The sequence below is a fragment of the Amphibalanus amphitrite genome, unplaced genomic scaffold, assembly GCF_019059575.1.
Source record: "Amphibalanus amphitrite isolate SeventyFive unplaced genomic scaffold, NRLGWU_Aamphi_draft 000822F_arrow, whole genome shotgun sequence".
Taxonomy (NCBI): Eukaryota; Metazoa; Arthropoda; class Thecostraca; order Balanomorpha; family Balanidae; genus Amphibalanus; species Amphibalanus amphitrite.
Window position 1 is genome coordinate 108,281 of NW_024882316.1, and position 18,397 is coordinate 126,677.

Genomic DNA, 18,397 nt, shown 5'->3' on the forward strand with positions numbered 1-18,397 from the left:
TATGCATGGTGTTATTCAGCATACTTAATATAAGCTCTATCGGCCCAGCCGATCTGCGGTTATGGAAAAAGGGTGCGCACGTGCGCACGTGCTAGCCAATACCCTCGCTGACCATTACAATCTGCAGGTCAACATGGTGTCATTCGGCATACTTAATATGAGCGTTATCGGCCCAGCGGATCCCCAGATATGGAGAAGGGGTACGCACGTGCGCACGTGCAAATCAATGTCTTTGCCAACCCGTGCAAACTGCTTATAATCATGGTGTTATTCAGCATACAAAATATGAGCGCTATCGGCCCAGCGGATCCCCAGATATGGAGAAGGGGTACGCACGTGCGCACGTGCAAATCAATGTCTTTGCCAACCCGTGCAAACTGCTTATAATCATGGTGTTATTCAGCATACAAAATATGAGCGCTATCGGCCCAGCGGATCCCCAGATATGAAAAAGGGGTACGCACGTGCGCACGTGCTAATCAATGTCTTTGCCAACCCGTGCCATCTGCTTATAAACATGGTGTAATTCAGCATACAAAATATGAGCGCTATCGGCCCAACCGATCCACAGATATAAAAAAGGGGTACGCACGTGCGCACGTGCAAATCAATGTCTTTGCCAGCCCGTGCAACATGCTTAAAAACATAGTGCTTTTCACTCTACTTAATATGAGCGCCATCGGACCAGCCGATCGCCACATACTAAAAAGGGGTACGCACGTGCGCACGTGCATACTAATGTCTTTGCCAACCTGTGCAATATTCATATTTACATGGTGTCCTCTAGCATACAAAATATGAGCGCTATCGGCCCAGCAGATCCCGAGATATTAAAAAGGGGTGTGCACGTGCGCACGCGCTGAAGGAATTCAAAACCGTTCAACGGTCACCGGATGTGTAGTGTGCACCCAGCCAAAACAACAAACAAATTTTGAGCTGTATCGCTTCAGCCGTTCCCGAGTAATGGAATGACGAGCTCTTCTGGAACCTCTCACGTCGCACGTGGCACGCGCTGTAACAGGCACTCATGAGTTTTATGGATAGCACAGTTCCATGAAGAAAGGATACATCCCCTCTCCAAAGAAGACCGCTCATCAAACAGTCAAACCGTTTTGGAGATACATGTCAACAAAAGTCATTACGGCGGCCGGTCGGGCCGAAAAGTTCAATTTTCCCAACTTCTGTTACGTTCCGTAACGAGTACGGTGGACGCTGCCAGTTTACGGCGGCTGGTTGCCACATTTCAACTTCGTCTAGAAAAGTCGCAATGCTTGGGGAATCTTGAGAAATGTCTAGCTCATTACGGCCGTAACGGTTACGGCGTCATTACGGATCCGGTGTGAACCACGCATTAGACTGGAGACTGGAAATTTAAGACGTGCGTATCCTGAGAAACGTGAACGAGCGCAATGACGATGAGTTTGAGTTATTTTAGAAAAACGCTTGTCCCACTCATCCCAGAAAAGTTGTTAGGTACTCGGGCCGGGTACTTTGAGATCCGGTGTCAAATATCTGCTCTGAAGTCCTTCCCAAAATCGTTGCACCATGTCACGTAAGTGCGACCGCTCAGGTCCTACGTGCAACTAGCATTCGAATTTCTCACCGTGATAATGAGTATGTTTGATAGGTATTTATTTTGTTCACTGGAACTTTCCTTGGGTCGTATGGATGAGCCTTTTTAGGAAAACAGTGTATGGCTGCAAATAGCTGCAAATTAGGAGCCTTTCGCCGACATCACTGGTGGTCATGTTTCATTCATGGCGCAGCACATTATTACCGGCGAGCTAGCACGTGAGAGGTGCATGTTTTTATTTTTTATGTTATTTTCTCCATTTTTCATGATATTTGTGTAAAAAATTGTCCAGTCCATGTCCATTTTATGAAACTTCGTTTTCCAACTGGTATAAACAAGGCATTGTTCATTACAGTAGTGAGTAGGGTGTTGCATTTCAAGGTTCTTTGGTGAACTCAATGCCGGTGGACTGTGGTCAAAACTCAAGACTTTTACTCACTTCATCGCCATATTTTATTGACTCAATGCCAAGAATAGCCTCTTTGACTCCAGTCATAGGTAGAGGACGGCCACTACGAAGTAAATAAATAAATAGATAAAGGTTTCAGTTTGGTGTTCATCATTCCTGTGATGACATGACTCGGGAAGGATCTTAATTTTTAGTGCCTATTTATAATATAGATTTAGCCTGCTAAGATGATTTCATTCCAGACTCTGGGATTCAGTCTAATTTGTATAATTCAGACAACCAAAGTAGCTTGAGCTGGCTTCCTGTCCCCCAAATGGAAGGCTACGATACTGATACAAAGCACTCAGACTGCAAACTAAATTTTAACCAGGGCCCTGTTCGCTCGCAGTTTTTATACCAGCGTGCTGTCGGTTTTGCCCATATAAGGAAGTTATTGCTGGCACGGCTTGGCCTCTCATTGGTCTAGCAAATAGACCACTTGAATTCGACCAATGAGGAGCCAAGAAGTAGCAGCATGGTCGCAGCCTGCTGATAAATAAACGGGGTGCGAACAGAGCTCAGATTTTCTTGAGGTTCAGTATTTCTAAGTCTATGTTCCATGTACTGATGAGGTGTGGGTATCTGGTCACTATCAATTGAACTGTGGTAATGTGAATTGTGATCTGCGGAATGCTGGTTTAAGTTGCGTTTAAGTTGTCACTTGTAACCAGTCACCAGAATGGAGTGAGGATTGGCCATTCTTGGTCAGCTCAAGCTGAAGACTTGGCTAAGCTCACCAGAGATGAGGAGGATTAGTAGATCCAGCAATTAACAAATTGTCCCTATTAAGTTTATACTTAAAAACCTATCCTAAGTTTATGCTAAAAAATGGACTTCAAATTTATCATGCAACTCTTAGGTTTTATTTATGACTGGCTGGTGTGAATCTCTATCCTGGTTGGTACCTATGGGCTGGCTTGTATTTTTGCTGTCATAAGTGTTTCCTGCCTCCTTCACTGCCTAGATCAGCCAACTCAGCTTCTCTGCATGCCATTGTTTGACAGGTGTTTGCTCTTTTTCAGGTTAGCAGTCTTAACATTAAAATGAGTTCCACCTTATTTGAACCACTGTCTTCAATCAAAGAGTTTTTAAATGATCAAAATGACAGCTGCAACATTGACATTCAAGCTTCTGTGAGGGTATGTAAAAAAGAAGTTGAATGAAAATGATGAAAAAATGTGGTAAACGACATGAAGTTAGCTGCTTATGTACAAAATCCTTTGCATTATGCTTTGCTCACACTAAATTGATTTTGAATTGTGTACTTAACACTTCCATTGTGAATGTGCATAGTGTCTCTGTAATGACTGACCTGTTTTTTTTTCAGAAATGTATGAACTGTCTGAAGGACAGCACTGTGGTGTCTGATCTCTCAGAAGACCAGCAGACTGAGATCAAGACCCTACTGCTGTCACTGCTGAGCAAGTCCTCCAACCCAAAGGAGACCAACTTGTTGACTGCCATCAGCATCTGCCTGCTGCTTCACCAGAAACCTGCCGAGCCTGCAGCCGCCGAGTTCCTGACCCTGCTGGAGCTGCCGTCCCCTCAGCCTTCCTACCACCAGCAGACACTGCTGCTTGGCCTGTTCGGCTGTGGGAAGCAGGACCTGCTGGGTGTGACCGCTCCGGACCGCCGGCCGATGTCACTCCACCTCAGCCGCGCGGTGCTGCTCCTCTGCTCCACTCCCTACAACATCTTCCAGTCGTTCCACCTGCTGGACTTGCTGCTCCACCAGCTGGCCTCGCTGCCGTCGCTGCCGCCGTCGGACGCTCTAACTACCGAGCTGCTGCGTCCGGCGGCGGCAGCTCTTTCCTCCAGCTGGGAGCGCCAGTGTGACGGGCTGCCCGAGCTGCTGACGCGCTGCTGGGCGGCGCTCCTGCAGCTGCACGCTCGACTTCAGCCCGGTGGAGAGTACGTGGACGAGCTGCTGCGACCCCTGGCGGCGCTGCCGTGGAGCAGCAAGACTAAATTACATACGCTGTATGTGGTGTCGCAACACATCGGCTGCCAGGAGGTGGGTGGGGCTCTGTTTGGATCAGGGTGTTGGGGTTTTATTGAACTTTTTAGCGATTTAATAGCGCTCTATCAGACAAATAGCACACATGCTTCGTTCGGAGTCCGGGAAGGCGTCGTTTTCAGCGTAAGTGACTTGATGAATTCAAAAAGACATCGCGAATTTAGGAGACGCGATGGATTCGCCATCACGATGGATTCGCACCTCATCAACGGAGTATTGTGCCCACTGAATGTATTACGTCCTCCTATGTCACATTTAACGCGCGTCCTTCTTTCCTGTCTTTTCCATGACCAGCTTCTGCTCCGAGTGCCGGACCTGACGTCTGGTCTGGTGGAGGCCGTCTCAGGCCACCACCTGGCCTCCATAAGCACCGACCTCTACCAGGAGGTGCTACAGGCAGCCACAGACGACCAGCTGCCGCAGCTGGAGAGACAGCTGGCCGACCTGCTGGTGTCAGACGATAGGTGAGCTGGGACAGTGGGACGTCCCTAGAAGGACAATTATCTGCGTGGATACGATTTAGTTAAATAGTTGAAATGCCATAGCTATTATGGTAATTTCACATTGCTTTTCAGATCGACTGACGTGATGGGACGTCTGATTGCTGACATTATTTACTTGTTCGTGTTGATATGTGGGCTTTAACCGTCCCTTACTTATTTCACATTCGTTCCTTCGACTGACCGCCGTCGGGCGTGCGTCCGTTCCAGTCAGACGTGTCAGACGGCCCTGCTGCGCTGGCTGCCGGCCGCCGTCCGCTGCCGGTCCGCCTCCGGTCGCCGCCTGCTGACGCTGCTGCCCGCCGACTCGGTCGCCGGCTGGACGGCCCGACTGGCCGCCGTCAGACTGCTCCGTGAGTCGGACGCCGACGCCGGTCCGGACGCGGAGGCGGCGCTGCGGGCCGGTCTGTCCCACCCGGAGCCGGGGGTGCGGCTGGCGGCGGCCGCTGCCTGCTGGGGACGCCGGGCCGTCGACTCGCCGCCGGCCCACCTCTGTCCGCCGCTGCTGGCGGCGCTGGTCTCGTGTTTATCGGCAGACAGCTCCTCGCTGCGGCACGCGCTGTGCGCCGAGCTGCGCCGTCTGGTGCCGCGACTGAGGACGGCGTGTCTGCGCGGCCGGCCGCCGCCGACACACCTGCTCCGCCTCCTCAGGGGGCTGGTGGACGCCGTCCTGGAGGGACTCTCACCCGGCAGTAGTTTCCAGCGGCGCTGTACCTGTCTGGGGGCGCTCCAGGAGATCGTATCCCACCTCTACGCGCTGCCGGCGGGCGCTGGGGCGGCGCGGAAGGGCGTGGTCCCGCCGCAGACTGCCGTCCTGCTGCGGTACCTCGCCGAGCACCGGCCCGGAGGGATTACCTGGGATATCGTGACTCGCGATAGCCTGCGGACGCTACTACTGTGTCTGTACGACGAGACGGATGATGTTCGAGAGACGGCGCTGAAACTTCTCATCACCTACTGGATTCCTGCCGGTCTGCTCGCCACCTCCGACCGAGAACAGCTCACCGACTGGGCAGCCCGCCTGGCGGACCGACCCAACTTCCATGACGTGGAGACCGCGGCCGCGCTGTGTCTTCTGTCGTTCGAGGCCGGTCGGTCGGAGGCTGGCGGGCCGCCGACGGAGCTGCTGGAGGAGCTCCTGTCAGCGGCAGAGGGTCAGGCGGAGGGAGCCAAGAGGGATCTGTTCAGGGCGGCGAGAGAGGCGCCGGTTCACGGGCGACTGGCCTGCCTGAGGCGGTGTCTGTGCGGGACGGACGGGGCTGGACTGACGCAGGAGATGGTGGAGAAGTGTGTGAAGTTGTTGGAGGGCGTGGTGGATACCATGTTGAAGGCTCTGGCCGGACAGCAGGTGGATGAACATGGAGGTAAGTTCGTCCTTATTCAACCCATGGGTGTTTTATGATGCACTGGAGAGTGGAGGGGTAATTTTACACCGCTTCGTATGGTTTTGCTTCCTGACTTACTTCCAGTAACATTGATGAGACATGATGCTAAAGGCGATCGAATTGCTTCATTTTCCCGATATGTGAGCTAATGTGTTACGTCTCCCCACTTCAGGGCATATTTTAACATACTGACTGCGTCCCATTTTGGGACGCAGCCCCCTGCCTTTGGGACGTAGCCCTCGCGAAATTTGGACCACTGCGTCCCACACTGAAATGCCACGGTTTCAGAGGAAAGTGCGAGCAAAACTAAGTAACATGCCTCGGTCTTTTACTGTGTAACAGATGTTGCCTTTCCGATTGCGTTGTGCCTTTATTTACTTTGTACCTAAGAACATACATGTCCTCTCCAGTCGTTGTGCCCTGCCCTACCCTAGGTCGTACACCTTATCCCTCGCCCGCACATGCCATTTTCCCATCCTAGAACGCACATGGGGGGGGGGGGGTGGTTGCCACCCCCCCCCGCGCCGTTTCGTTCCTGTTGGAGATAGAGCTTAGCGGTAAAGACCAAAAAGATTCTTTGGGAAGAGACAAATCCAATGATACCCGATTTTACCTTCTCAGGTCAGTCATTGACCTTCCAGGTCAGGTCAAACTAAAAAATGTTGCTGTTTTGGGTCACCGTTGGATATCAAGTGCGCTGCTTATCATATACCGATGACGATGCCGTTTTCTGGTGCCAAGCCAGCTAGAACCTCTTTGTCACACTACCCGACCAGATTTTTGCTGCTGAGGTCATTTCAGGTCAAGTTAGGTCAAGGTCAGTTATATGTGTTTGTATGTCTGTGTGTGTCTGTGTGTATACTGATGTGTGCACCGATTGTTTTTGTGTCCATATTACATGAAATCATGATCTGAGAAGCTTTTACCAAAAATGCAGTCAAAAAAACTTCACAAAAAGTAAATTCAGCTTGCCTAAAACGCAATTATCTTAGATGACCTAAGTTGACCTTGACCCTGACCTTGACCCCTGTACATCGTCGAACAACATGTTCCATGATAGGTGGGAGGTAAGACTGGCAAAAAAGGCCGAAATCAAGGTGTCAAAAGCTCACAAGGCCCATGGCAAACGCAAGATGTTGAGAATTGGCCATTTGGGTCATGACATGACCTGACAAACAAGGTCATATCTCCGAAACCAAAAATCACAAACTTGAAATTTTCAGTGGACATCAAGAAAGGATAGAGGAGCAGCTATACCAAAAATCAGCCTTTTAGCTCTAAAAATGTTGAGTGCAGAGCAGAAAGACTACCTGGGGGGGGGGGGGGTGGCAACCACCCCCCCCCCCCCATGTGCGGGCGAGGGTTATTATGTTCTTCCCTACTATACCCCTGGAATATGTGCCCTGCCCAGTGCCCTGTCCCTAGGTCTTGTTCCTTGTCCTACCCTTCCTCCAGGCCCTGCGCCTTGCTCTGCATTCAGGCTCTGTGCCCCGCCCTGCCCTGCCCTCAAACCCGATACCTTATATATTCTGCCTCGAAATTTTATGCGCTGCCTTCCCGTCTTCAGGCCCCGTGCCCTGCCCTACCCTAGTTTGAGCCCCTGTGCCATTCTCTGCCTGGTGGGTGGGTACTGTTTGACCTTAAGTCATCTAATGATTTCAAACACATAGTATCTTCAATGCGAATTGGCAATATTTCACACGTCAAGCTCTATTTTGAATCGATTGATAGGGTTGAAAAACGCGTGAAAAGACGTATGTATCACATTTTAATCATGCGCATATTTATTCTTATTCATTAAAAAATAGGTACAACTTGGTGCGTCAAGGGAGGTCGAACACTCCCAACGCCGTTCAGGAAAACGAGTGGCTAACAGCAATATAAATGTCATTAAATCGCCGGTCCGTCCTTTGAATGCGGATAAAGAACGCGCCACGACTGGGCGAATTTCGAGACTGGCCAAAAGCAATCACAGCCCGCTCCCAATATCCCGCGTGCTGCCCCTCCACCAGCACAGTAGGGTAGGGTGGGCAAAGCGCCCACCCTAACTTTTCAGCCTCAGTATCTCCTTATCTTACAAATTTGAAGAACAACCAGGTAGCTGATCAGCTCATTACCTTAGCTTTCTTCAAATAACACATCAGAAACGTGTGGCATGCACAGTATTTGAGATATGCCGTCCAATTTGAGAGGACTACAGATCGGGCGTTTTGCCCCACCCGTGGGGCATAACGCCCATATGAGTGGGCATAACGCCCAGTCCTGAATGTTTCATCACAATTTTGATACTGTGACAAAATAATGTAGTATTCATCCATTCCTCATTTCATTAGACCTCAACTCGACATATTGCATTATTAAAAACACCTTAACCCGGCAGGCGGTGGGCCTCCCGGCCACCTTCCGCGCGGTGGGGGGCATTTTTTGCCCCCCCCCCCCGTATCTCCGAAACTACTGGACGGATCCGGAAAATTCAAACGGCGTTCGATATCCCTGTCAAATTTGTAGATTTGTTGAGGGAAACCAAATTTCATTGACCTCAGGGTCACCGATGACGTCACAGGTCAGGTCAAAGATAAAATGTTTTACCGTTCACGGGGCTTCTAGGGAAAGCGCTATAACACCGAGTAAAACGCATTTTGTCGAAAATCAGCGATAGGGCGTCAGTTGTCTAGTACATATGTTGCTATTAGAGGTCACTGGTCATACCACGTCAGGTCACAGGTCAGGTCACCAAAGGTCACCAAAGGTTTCCACATGAACCCAACTTGACTAAGGTTGTGCGATGCATGTTTTATGGACAGTTTTTCATTTCCAACTCAATGGTGTTGTTTATAAGACCATCAGGTACAGTTAAGGTCACTTTCTGGTGGAGGTCAGGTCAAGGTCTGGTAAAAAGGTCAAATTTCAAAGTTGATATTTTTGCATAAAATGGGTATTGATTCGATGCAGCTCGTGACGGAGAGTCTAATGGTGGTCTTTGTTTTGCGCTAAGAGGTCTAGAATTGCTAGAAATTGAGTTTGAAAATTCGACGTCATCAATTTTCAACAGTTTTTCGCTATTACTTGGCCAAAACAAGATATGTCGATCTCAAATTTGGTATGTGGATAGAAGGCGGTAGGGACTATAACACATCTTCCGTTTTTTTTTCGAAATTCAAAAAACTTTTTGGATTTTTCGGCTTTTGTATTCAAAAATCTATTTTTTTATCTTTGGGGGTCAGAATCCAAAAATTTCAAAAATCCGAGATAGCAGTTTTGTAGCCCTTGAAATTCTACACCTTTTATGTTTGAAACATTTTTCTGTGTCACTAAAGCTGTAGGCCTGACAGCTCTTCTCGCGAAACCTTTTTTGGGTCGAAAATGGCAGAAATGACGTCACTCTGACGTCATTTGCGGCCAACCTATCATAGCCTTTGGAAAAAACGTTTGGTCACAACGTGCAATAGCTATTTACGGGAGGGTACTGAAAGCTTGGTGACGATCGGCGCAGCGGTTCTCGAGATATATAGAAAAAAACTAAAGGGGGGGGGGGGAAATGTCCCCCCCCCCACCGCCTGCAAGGTTAAACACTGCTGTCGCCACCCCAGTCCTTATTCAGGCAACGCCTGTCACTGCCCTGGTGAGCAAAGATATCTCGCGAATAAAACGTTCTAGACGATCCTAACCAGAAAATTGCATATTTTATAAGAATCCTGAGCAATAGAAACATATCCCGCCACTCACTTTGAGCCCAAATTGCTCGCAATAACCCGTGCTGTATAACTCCCATTGGCCCATGATGGGCACTTTGCCCCACACCAAAGTGTTCGTATTACCCCAACAACACATTCAAAACAAAATTTGCCAAATATAAGCCTGTCACAATTGTGTTGCAAGCAAATAAATGCTCAAAGCATAGGTTAAATCTGCATATTCAACATAACAAAATTGTATTGCCTTCTTCAATCTCTATCAGACAAAGTTTTCGCACTAAGAAAGCTTTTAATTTCTAGAAAACATCAGCAGTACCTATATCAATCTGTATTTTATGTCCAGAAAGCTCCACTTGTGGAACCAAAAAAGGAAGCACAAGCAGATTCCTGCGTGTTCTTGAAAGTGGCTATCAAGGATTCGTTAAAAAGTCGAGCATTTCACAAATAAGAGGGGTGGGCGTTTTACTCGCCCTGGGCGCTTTGCCCCGCTCTACCCTACACAATGACACATGTATCTGTACATTATCTCACTTGCATCTACTATACTATTTGTGAAATGAAATTATATACAATTACCATTTCGCTTGCAATGTGCCCTTTCCGATCGAAGCATGTGCCCTATGCCACCTTTGGGACGCAGTGAAAAATCCTTAAAATATGCCCTGCCCCACTTATCATCGTATAATGGTTGCTGCCGTGGCTGCTACACTGACCTGTCCTCCCTTTCTCTCCCCTCAGGGACGGCGCCGTCGTTCGCTGCCATGGGCGAGGCCGTGGAGTCAGTGGTGGCGGCCGCCGGTGGGGACACCACGCGCTCCTCGGCCCTCTCCAACCAGTACCAGCTGGTACTCTCCTGCTGCTGGCTCAGCCTCAAGGAGTGCAGTCTGTTCCTGGGAGAGGTCACCTCCTTCTGCCTCACCGCCGGCGGACCGGGGATGTCTGTGACCACTCTGCGCGCTGTGGTGGCCACCATCCGACGAGTGCTTACCGGCTGCCGACACAAAGGAGCCATCGAGTCGGCGCGACTCGCCTGGAGCCGGCTGAGCACGGCCGCGCTACGGCACGCCAGCGGGGCCGTGCGGGACGTGCCGGCGGCCGTGCTGCGCGGCGTGCTGGCCGAGCTGCGGGCGGGCGGCGCGCGGAGCTCGGCCACACGGCGCGGTGCCGGCCTGCCGATGTTGGTACATACCCTACTGGCGGCGGATAGACAGCCCGGACTGGCTGATAGTACTGTGTCGGCGCTACTGGAGGTGGCTGCCAGTCCGCTGCCGCCCTCACCCACAACCCCCGCCTCCGCCCCCACCGAACAGCGGGTAGAAGACTGCAGCGCCGGTAGTGAAGCTCTGACCACAGACTCGGAGCCATCACCATCCCCCAGCGGTGCAGCGGACGCTGACGGCGCAGAGGCCGACCTGCCGCACACCATCGCGCTTCACATCCTCACCGGCCTGATGAGTGACGCCGTCGTGTCGGCACAGGTGACGTCACGGCTCTGTGACGTCACCTGTGCCGCCCTGGCCGGACTGGCCTCGCCCGTCTGGAGTATCAGGTGAGGAAGGGCAGGCCGGGAACCAGACTAAAAATTTACCTTAGAAACGGTTTAAATGGTTTGTAGAGATCAATTTCTATTAGCCAGCTGGGATTGTATTTATGCATGTTTGATGGCAAACCTTTTTTATTTAAATCAATTTTCCAAACAGCTAGAATTCATTAGGTATTCATAATCAAAAGACAGCATAGATTCCAGGTGTTATATTTTGGCGATTTTGTTGCACACCTTGACCTGGCATGTGTCAGTGGAGGGGCTCTCGGTGACCGGAGGCAGGTCCTCGGCACTGGCGTACGTAGAGAGCTCCCCGGCCTCCTGTGCTCCCGTCCCGAGAGTCTTGGCTGCAGAAGTGCCGTCCGTACCGGCTGTTGGGCTCGGGGATGATTCGCTGACACCGGCGTTTGAAGCGGCGTCTGTCACCACAAAGGGTCTCTCGGATGAGGCGCTGCTTGTGGTGGCCTTTGTCGTTTGTGAAACATTTTTGTCGGGAGTCGTATTCGTGCTTATCTCTATACGTCTCGATGCGTTTATTTTTCCAGTGTTTGCGTCGGTGGTGTTTGTTTCCATGTTTGCTGTCACATCCGTGCTGAGAACATTACAAGGTCCCATGGACGGGAAATACTGGATTCCAATCCCAGACTGTACCATCTCCGTGGTCCCGGCTAACTCCTGTTCCGGAGTGAGTGCAGGAATCCTCAGCGTGCGGTGGTCGGACCTCGCAAACCCCGGCGAACTACCAGCAGTACTATGTTCGTTCATCTCATGTAGCGAAGCCGAAGCCAGTTCACCACTGGCGACTTCTCGCGGTGTTGATTCAGCCAGCGGCGACTCTGACCACGACTGTCGGGCGGAGAACAGGGAGGGAGACGGGGTCTGTGGTGACTGAGATATCGACTGGGTGTCGGCTAAGGCCGCTGACAACTCTGCGCCAACTGTGCGCTGGGTTTGACCAGCGGCGGGCGGTGACTGAGATTGTGACAGGGTGGCCTGCCGAGATCGCTGGTCGGTAGAGTTTTGAAGCTGGTGCTGGAGTTGAGAGATGGACTGCTGTAGTTGCTGTTGTAACTGCTGCTGGGACAGACTCGGCTGTGCTGTTGGATGACTGGCGGCATGTTGGAGCTGCTGTTGTAGACGGCTGGTCGCTTGCTGTAGGTGGGTGATCGACTGTTCCAGCTGCTGCTGTAATTGCTGATGTGATAGGCTGGGTCGGTGCTGTGACTGCCTAGTAAACAGCTGCTGCTGTGAGGGACTGCTCACTTGCTGTGACTGGCCGTCTGATTGCTGTGACTGACTGGGCTGATGTGACTGGCTGGCGGACTGCTGCAGTCGCTGCAGACGACTGATGGACTGCTGCAGCTGTTGCTGAATCTGTCCAATATCCAGTCCGCTGGACCTGCTGCCCCGTCTGACGCCAGTGCCAGTCTGGCTACCCTCTCTGGTAGCGGTGGCTGGGCTGGCGGTGACACAGGGCAGCCCGCAGCTGGGACACTGCGGCTGAGATGACGTCTCATCCACCTCCACCGACCCTTGCCTGCTCGTCTGAATGGACCTCAGCTGAGGTAAGGTAGTTTCAGCTCCCTCCAACCCCCGCTGAGTGGAGCTGCGACCCTCTGCCATATTACCAGGAGTTGGAGACAGGGGCGGCAGGTGGTCCACCGTCGACACCTCCTGGCGCGGTGTCCTTAGTGCCCGACTTCCCAGTCGCACCAGCTCCTGATATCTCTGCTCGGCCCGCTCGGATATCTCACGGCACCTCTGTAGAGTGGCTGATGGACTGGACTCGGAGAACTCCATACTCTGCTGTGTCACCCCGCTTCGACCGCCGGTGTTAGTCTCGTGAGTGCTCTCTTGGCTATGTGTGATGTTCGGATCTTGAATCCATAGGCTGGTAGTTTGAAAGGCCTCGTAGTGATCGTCCCCCTGGTGTTGAGCTGGTCTCGTCCTGAGGTCCCCTACCATCAACCGGTCGTCTAGCCAGCTTTCGATTATTATTTCTCTCCAGTTGGTTCGAGGTGAGGTCGCTCGTTCGGATAGCGAAGATGATGTTTGATCTTTCCCGGTGAGGTTGTTAGGTGATCCGTCTCTGTCGAAACCGCTGTCCATGGTTTGCTCGTCCTGATCGTAAACCATCCCATCAGCCAGCCCGGTCTCCTGGTCAGCGTTCATCTCGAGAGTTGGCTCTTGGTCACACTCTTTGTCCTGTTCAGTGTCCCGCACCTCACTCTTCTCCTTGTTATCCTCGTATCCTTGCTCCTGGCTTCTCTCGTATCTCCCACTGTGTATTCTGTCGTCCTCTCTGTTGTGTTCCTTGTCGTACGACATGTCGCTCTCCTTCTCGTATTGGCCGTTATACCCCTGGTCGTATCTCTGGTCGTATCCCTGTTCAATAGAACTCCCCGTCTGCCCAGCGAACGTCAGCGCCGTCTGCAGCCGGCCGTGCAGCTCCGTGAGAGTCTGCTCACTGGCCGCATCTGGTGGGGGCGGTACTGAAGGATCCGATACTGAACTCCCCCGCCCCGGGCAGTGACGGTCCGGCCGCAGCAGCCAACTGGAGTCGACAGGTCCCGAGTCGGTAGGGAGGGTAGGATGAGCTGTGGTGGGGGTGTGTTGGTCCCAGGCGTGAGCGCTTCCAGCCTGCTGGGAGCTGGTGTCCTGCTCTTCCATAACCTCATCCGTCTGTTGGTCTTGTGTCGCTTTAGATGTCTCATCCACCTTTCGACCACACGTGCATTTACCTTTTGTGGCCTTGTTCGCTTCTTCCGGTTTCTTGTTGCTCTTTCTCTCCTTTGATTCTGAACATTTACGATTGGTGCGAGGTTTTCGCTCCGGACAGGGGCGTCCGACACATTCGCATGGTTGGCGTGCGGTACGCGTTTCCTTTGGCTCAGACTTCCCGGTGGGTTTCTGTTTGTTTCGGTTTCTGCTGGGGCCGGGCCGGGCGTCCGTCTGCTGACTTGTCGAAGCCGTGGGTAAATCCACCGTGGACGTCTGCTGTGAGGAGGAATATAAGTCAGTTGAATGAAAAACTAGCGGCAAGGATGTTTGTTGTTCGGCTGATGCACTGGCTAGTAAGGGAGTCGATGTTTGCTGTTCGGCTGATGCGCTGGCAATTAATGGAGCCGATGTCTGTTGAATTGCAGACACATTGGCTAATAAAGGAGTCGACGTTTGTTGTACTGCAGACCTATTGGCGACCAACGGTGTCGATGTTTGCTGTTTTGCCGACACATTTGCTACCAACGGTGTCGACGTTTGCGCCTCAGCTGTTATGTTGGCTACCAAATGATTAGAAGTTTGCTGTTCTGCCGATGCACTGGCTATCAAAGAATTTGATGTTTGTTGCTCTGCTGATATGCTGGCCACTAGCGGAGTTGACGTTTGCTGTCCTGCTGACAAAGTCTCCATGATAGGAGTCAATGTTTGCTGTCCTTCCGACGCGTTTGTCACCAAAGGCGTCGAGCTCTGCTGTGTTGCCGACGTATTCGCTAGCAGCGGAGTAGACGCCTGCGGTGCGGAGCTCTGACTGTCCAGTCTGGCGACTTTCGGTGGCCACGGCCTGGCCAGAACAAATGGACTGTGTGTCGCTGACGGGACTATGGAGGTACGGCTCGCTGGCGGCACATGGACTGGGACGGAGGGAGGCGGCGGCGGCGGCGGCGGCGGCGGCGGCGGCGGTGGTAGCAGTGAAGGTCGGAAGATGACTGACCTGTTGGGCGGCGCCAGCAGTATTCTGGTGGGCGCCGGTGTGCTGAATGCCGCCGGTGCCACGGACCGGCTCGGTATGAGGTGCACCGGCGGCAGGTGAACCAGGACCGTCGGCTGTCTACCGTTCAGCTCCATCGGCTCACCGAGCTCGTGGCGGCTGCGCTGCCTGCCGGCTGTCAGATCCCCGGACCGGGAGCGCGCCGGGCCGGCCGGCGGCGCCGCGCACGCCTCGCGCCGCTCGCTGCGCAGGAAATGTCGCGCCGGCGCCGCGTCACCGTCGATACCGAGCCAGCGCAGCACGAGCACCTTCTGCCAGAAGAGGCGCGTGTGCCAGAGCGGCGGCGCGGCACCCGTGGCCGCCGATAGCTCGGCGTCACTGACGCGGCTCACGCGCTCCGCCAGCGCATGCGCCAGCTCGGCGCGCAGCCGGCGCGGGCTGTGACCGCAGCAGCGCAGCAGCAGCGCGTGCTGGTCGCAGAAGCGCAGCAGCAGCTCGCGCAGCTCGGCGCCCGAGAAGAGGCTGAGCAGCGGCAGGATGCGCGCGGCGTCCAGAGGCGGTGGTGGTCCGGGCCCGGGCCGCCGGCCGGCGCCGCCGCACTCGGCCGCCGCGTACCGCTCATGGTAGCGCAGGTGCTCCTCCAGGGAGGCGGTGGGCGGCGGCAGCGGGGCGCCGCGCCGCGCCAGCTGACGCCGGATCCACGGCCGGCTCGGCGGCGGCTCGGAGCCGGTGCCGGCCGCGCTGGGCGGGCCGGCGGTCCACTCCTGGCCCCGCTCCCGACGGGAGTCCATCGCACACGGGAGGTCATCGGAGGGGCGGTGACGCTTCCATTACTGGCGTTAAAGTTGAATGGCTTCTCGCTTGATAGACTCCGTCATTGCTTGACGGTATTTGATCGCTAGTGAAAGATACATGTTTTGATGTTGCCCTGCTGTGCTAGAACCTTATTTCTAAATTTTACATAGTTTTAGCGTAATTATCGTTTACGTTTATTGTTGAAGAACTTATTGTCGAATTATTGTCAACCGTTTATATTCATATGTGTTTAACGATGCACAAACAACACGTAATTTTTAGTGTACCTTGAATCCACGTGGTCATCTGGATTTCGACCACCTAACCCCAACAGCGAAAACGTTTCATATTTGCGAATCGACTCTTGAATTTTACATTTTACATGACATTGCGCGTGTTAAGATTCACCGGGACTTCCGTCGACCTGAAACTTAGCGCTATGCTGGTGGCTCTCCTTTGACGTACAGCAAGGGCGAACAGTCTTCTAAAATTCCTTTCCGTTCGCAGGAACGCCTCGCTGGTGCTGTACGGCGCCGTGGTACCGCGTCTGATTGGCCAGCGCAAGAGCCGGGACGACGTCTCCGGGCACAACTCAGTGCCGTTCGGTGAGCTGTTCGGCCGCTGGCCGGCGCTGGCCGAGCCGCTGCTGACGCTGCTGGCCGCCGGCGGACCAGCGCTGGTGGCGGCGCTGACGCTGCTGGCCCGAGTGACGGCCGCCGGCGCCGCCGCCGCCGGCTGGACGCCGCTGCTGGAGCGGTACCGCGCCGCGCTGGCGCCCCTGCTCGGCTCTCCAGCGGCTGCCGTCCGTCACCTGACGGCCCGCTGTCTGTCGGCGCTGCTGACCGAGCAGCAGCTGTCCGAGCAGCTGTCCGACCGCGGCGGCGGCTGTAACCGGCTGCACGGGCAGCTGCTGCTGGCGCGGGCGGTGGCCGGTCGACCAGCTCACAGGGCGGCAGTGGCTGAGGTGTGCAGACGTGGGCTGGCGGCGCCTAGTCCGGCAGTACAATACCTGGCGCTGGAGCTGACCGTCTGCGACTCTGCCGCTGGTGCTGAGCTGGAGACGGCGCTGCGACTGGCGCGGAGAACGGTGCTGGAGGGCGCTGGACGGCCCTGGGAGCCGGGACATCCGCTGCTGTTCGCTGCAAGTGTGAAAGTCCTGCTCAGAGAGCCGTCCTCGGCGGCTGAGGTGATCCGCCGCGCCACCGAATCCTCCAAGAATCCTACCGCCGCAGACCGTCTCACTGACCCTCTAATAGAGAGCGTCCACCAGACAGACAGTCCGCCCAGCGGGGAGTGTGCGGTGCTGTGTGCGCGGCGCGCGGGCCGGCTGCTTTCGACCGGCAGTCGCGGCCGGCGTCTGCAGTGGTCGCTGGAGCTGGCGCTGCGGCACCTGGACGGAGCTGCGGAGCTGCGCAGGGCGGTCAGCGCTGAACAGACGGTGCTGGCGGCGCTGCGCTCTGGTCCGGACCTTCTCCCGGCGCTGGCAGCGCTGGCGGCGGGTGGGGAGGACCCCCAACTCCTGCGGGCCGCCTGTGAGAGGACTCTCGCTGACAGCGCGCCCCGGTGTGGTCAGGACGCGCGGCGGCACGCGGCGTGTGCTCTGAGCTCGCTATGGCCCTCTGTGGTGGCTGCAGGCGCGGAGGGGACGGAGCTGCGCCTACTTCTGCTCCTGGCCGCCGCCCGACTCCTGCAGGATGAGGAGCAGGAGGTGCGCGCTGCCGCTGCTGCCTGGGCGGCGCCCCTGCTCTCGGGGCGGAACACCACTGACCTGCTCTCCCAGCTCCTATCAGAGTGCGCCTCCTGTCCCTCAGCACCCTCCCTGGCGCTGCGTCTGGTGGCTCCCTCCCCGCCGACCCCGCGACTGGTACAATCCGCCCTCAGCGCTGACCACCAGCTCTTCCAACCGGGACCGGACAACCCGAGCTGTGAGCCGGCCCGAATCCTGTCTGCCTGCGCTCCTCTGGTCTCCAGCGCGACCGAGAGTGGCCCGGAGCTTCACCTGCTCTGGCGGCAGGCGGCGGAGACGGCCGAGCTGTTGGAGAGCTGTGCCAGTCTCGGGGAGCTGACTCGGGTACTGACGGCGCCCGGGGTGTTCGGGGCGGTTGAATGTCTGGCTGGGGTGCTGGAGCTCCGTCCGCCGCCCGAGAGCGACTTCCCGCGGCTCGGGGAGAGACTGAGAGCGCTACTGATGGCTGTGAGACGGGGGACCTGGGCTGGGGAGGGACGGGCGGATCGGGGGGAGGCGCGGGTGACGGCGTGATCCTTTCGTGTTGTTTTAGCTTGCACTGTTCCTGGACGATATGTCATTCAGACTCCTACGTGCACTGAGCCTGTTTGTGTGTGCCAACTTTGTGCTTTTGCGTATCAGCGCTCATACTGCTTTGTTACCTGCATTGCTTTTTACCCGGAGGTTGCAATATTGCATAATGTTGCAATATGCTGTGAAGCTTACACCTGCTGGTGTTGTTCTTTTACAAGTGTTTTTGTGCAGACTTCTACCTCGCACTTGAACGTTTATGCATGGATATCTTGCCAACTCATCCAGTGTTCATTCTTTCACCTCTGTTTTTTTTTTGTAAGGTGTCGTTTAGGGACCCAGTTGTTGTGCCTTGGCGCTTTTTCTTGCAAACGGTTGCAAGGTGCCAGTGTTTACGCACAACTGCCCATTGGGGTGTCAGTCACAGGTTGTTGATTTTTTTTTATGCCAGTGCAATAAAGAATGTAAATCAACA

At 54.3% G+C, this 18,397-nt stretch overlaps 1 protein-coding gene across 1 annotated transcript; it reads left to right on the plus strand.

Annotated features, from left to right (window-relative positions):
• The first annotated feature begins 3,044 nt into the window (after nt 1-3,044).
• On the plus strand, nt 3,045-18,395 carry LOC122366671 (thyroid adenoma-associated protein homolog). Its single transcript, XM_043339180.1, has 6 exons — nt 3,045-3,160; nt 3,349-4,035; nt 4,333-4,502; nt 4,749-5,902; nt 10,357-11,167; nt 16,173-18,395. Exons 1-6 carry the CDS (start codon nt 3,065-3,067, stop codon nt 17,923-17,925), a joined length of 4,671 nt encoding a protein of 1,556 aa, XP_043195115.1. The 5' UTR covers nt 3,045-3,064; the 3' UTR covers nt 17,926-18,395.
• Nucleotides 18,396-18,397: the final 2 nt, after the last annotated feature.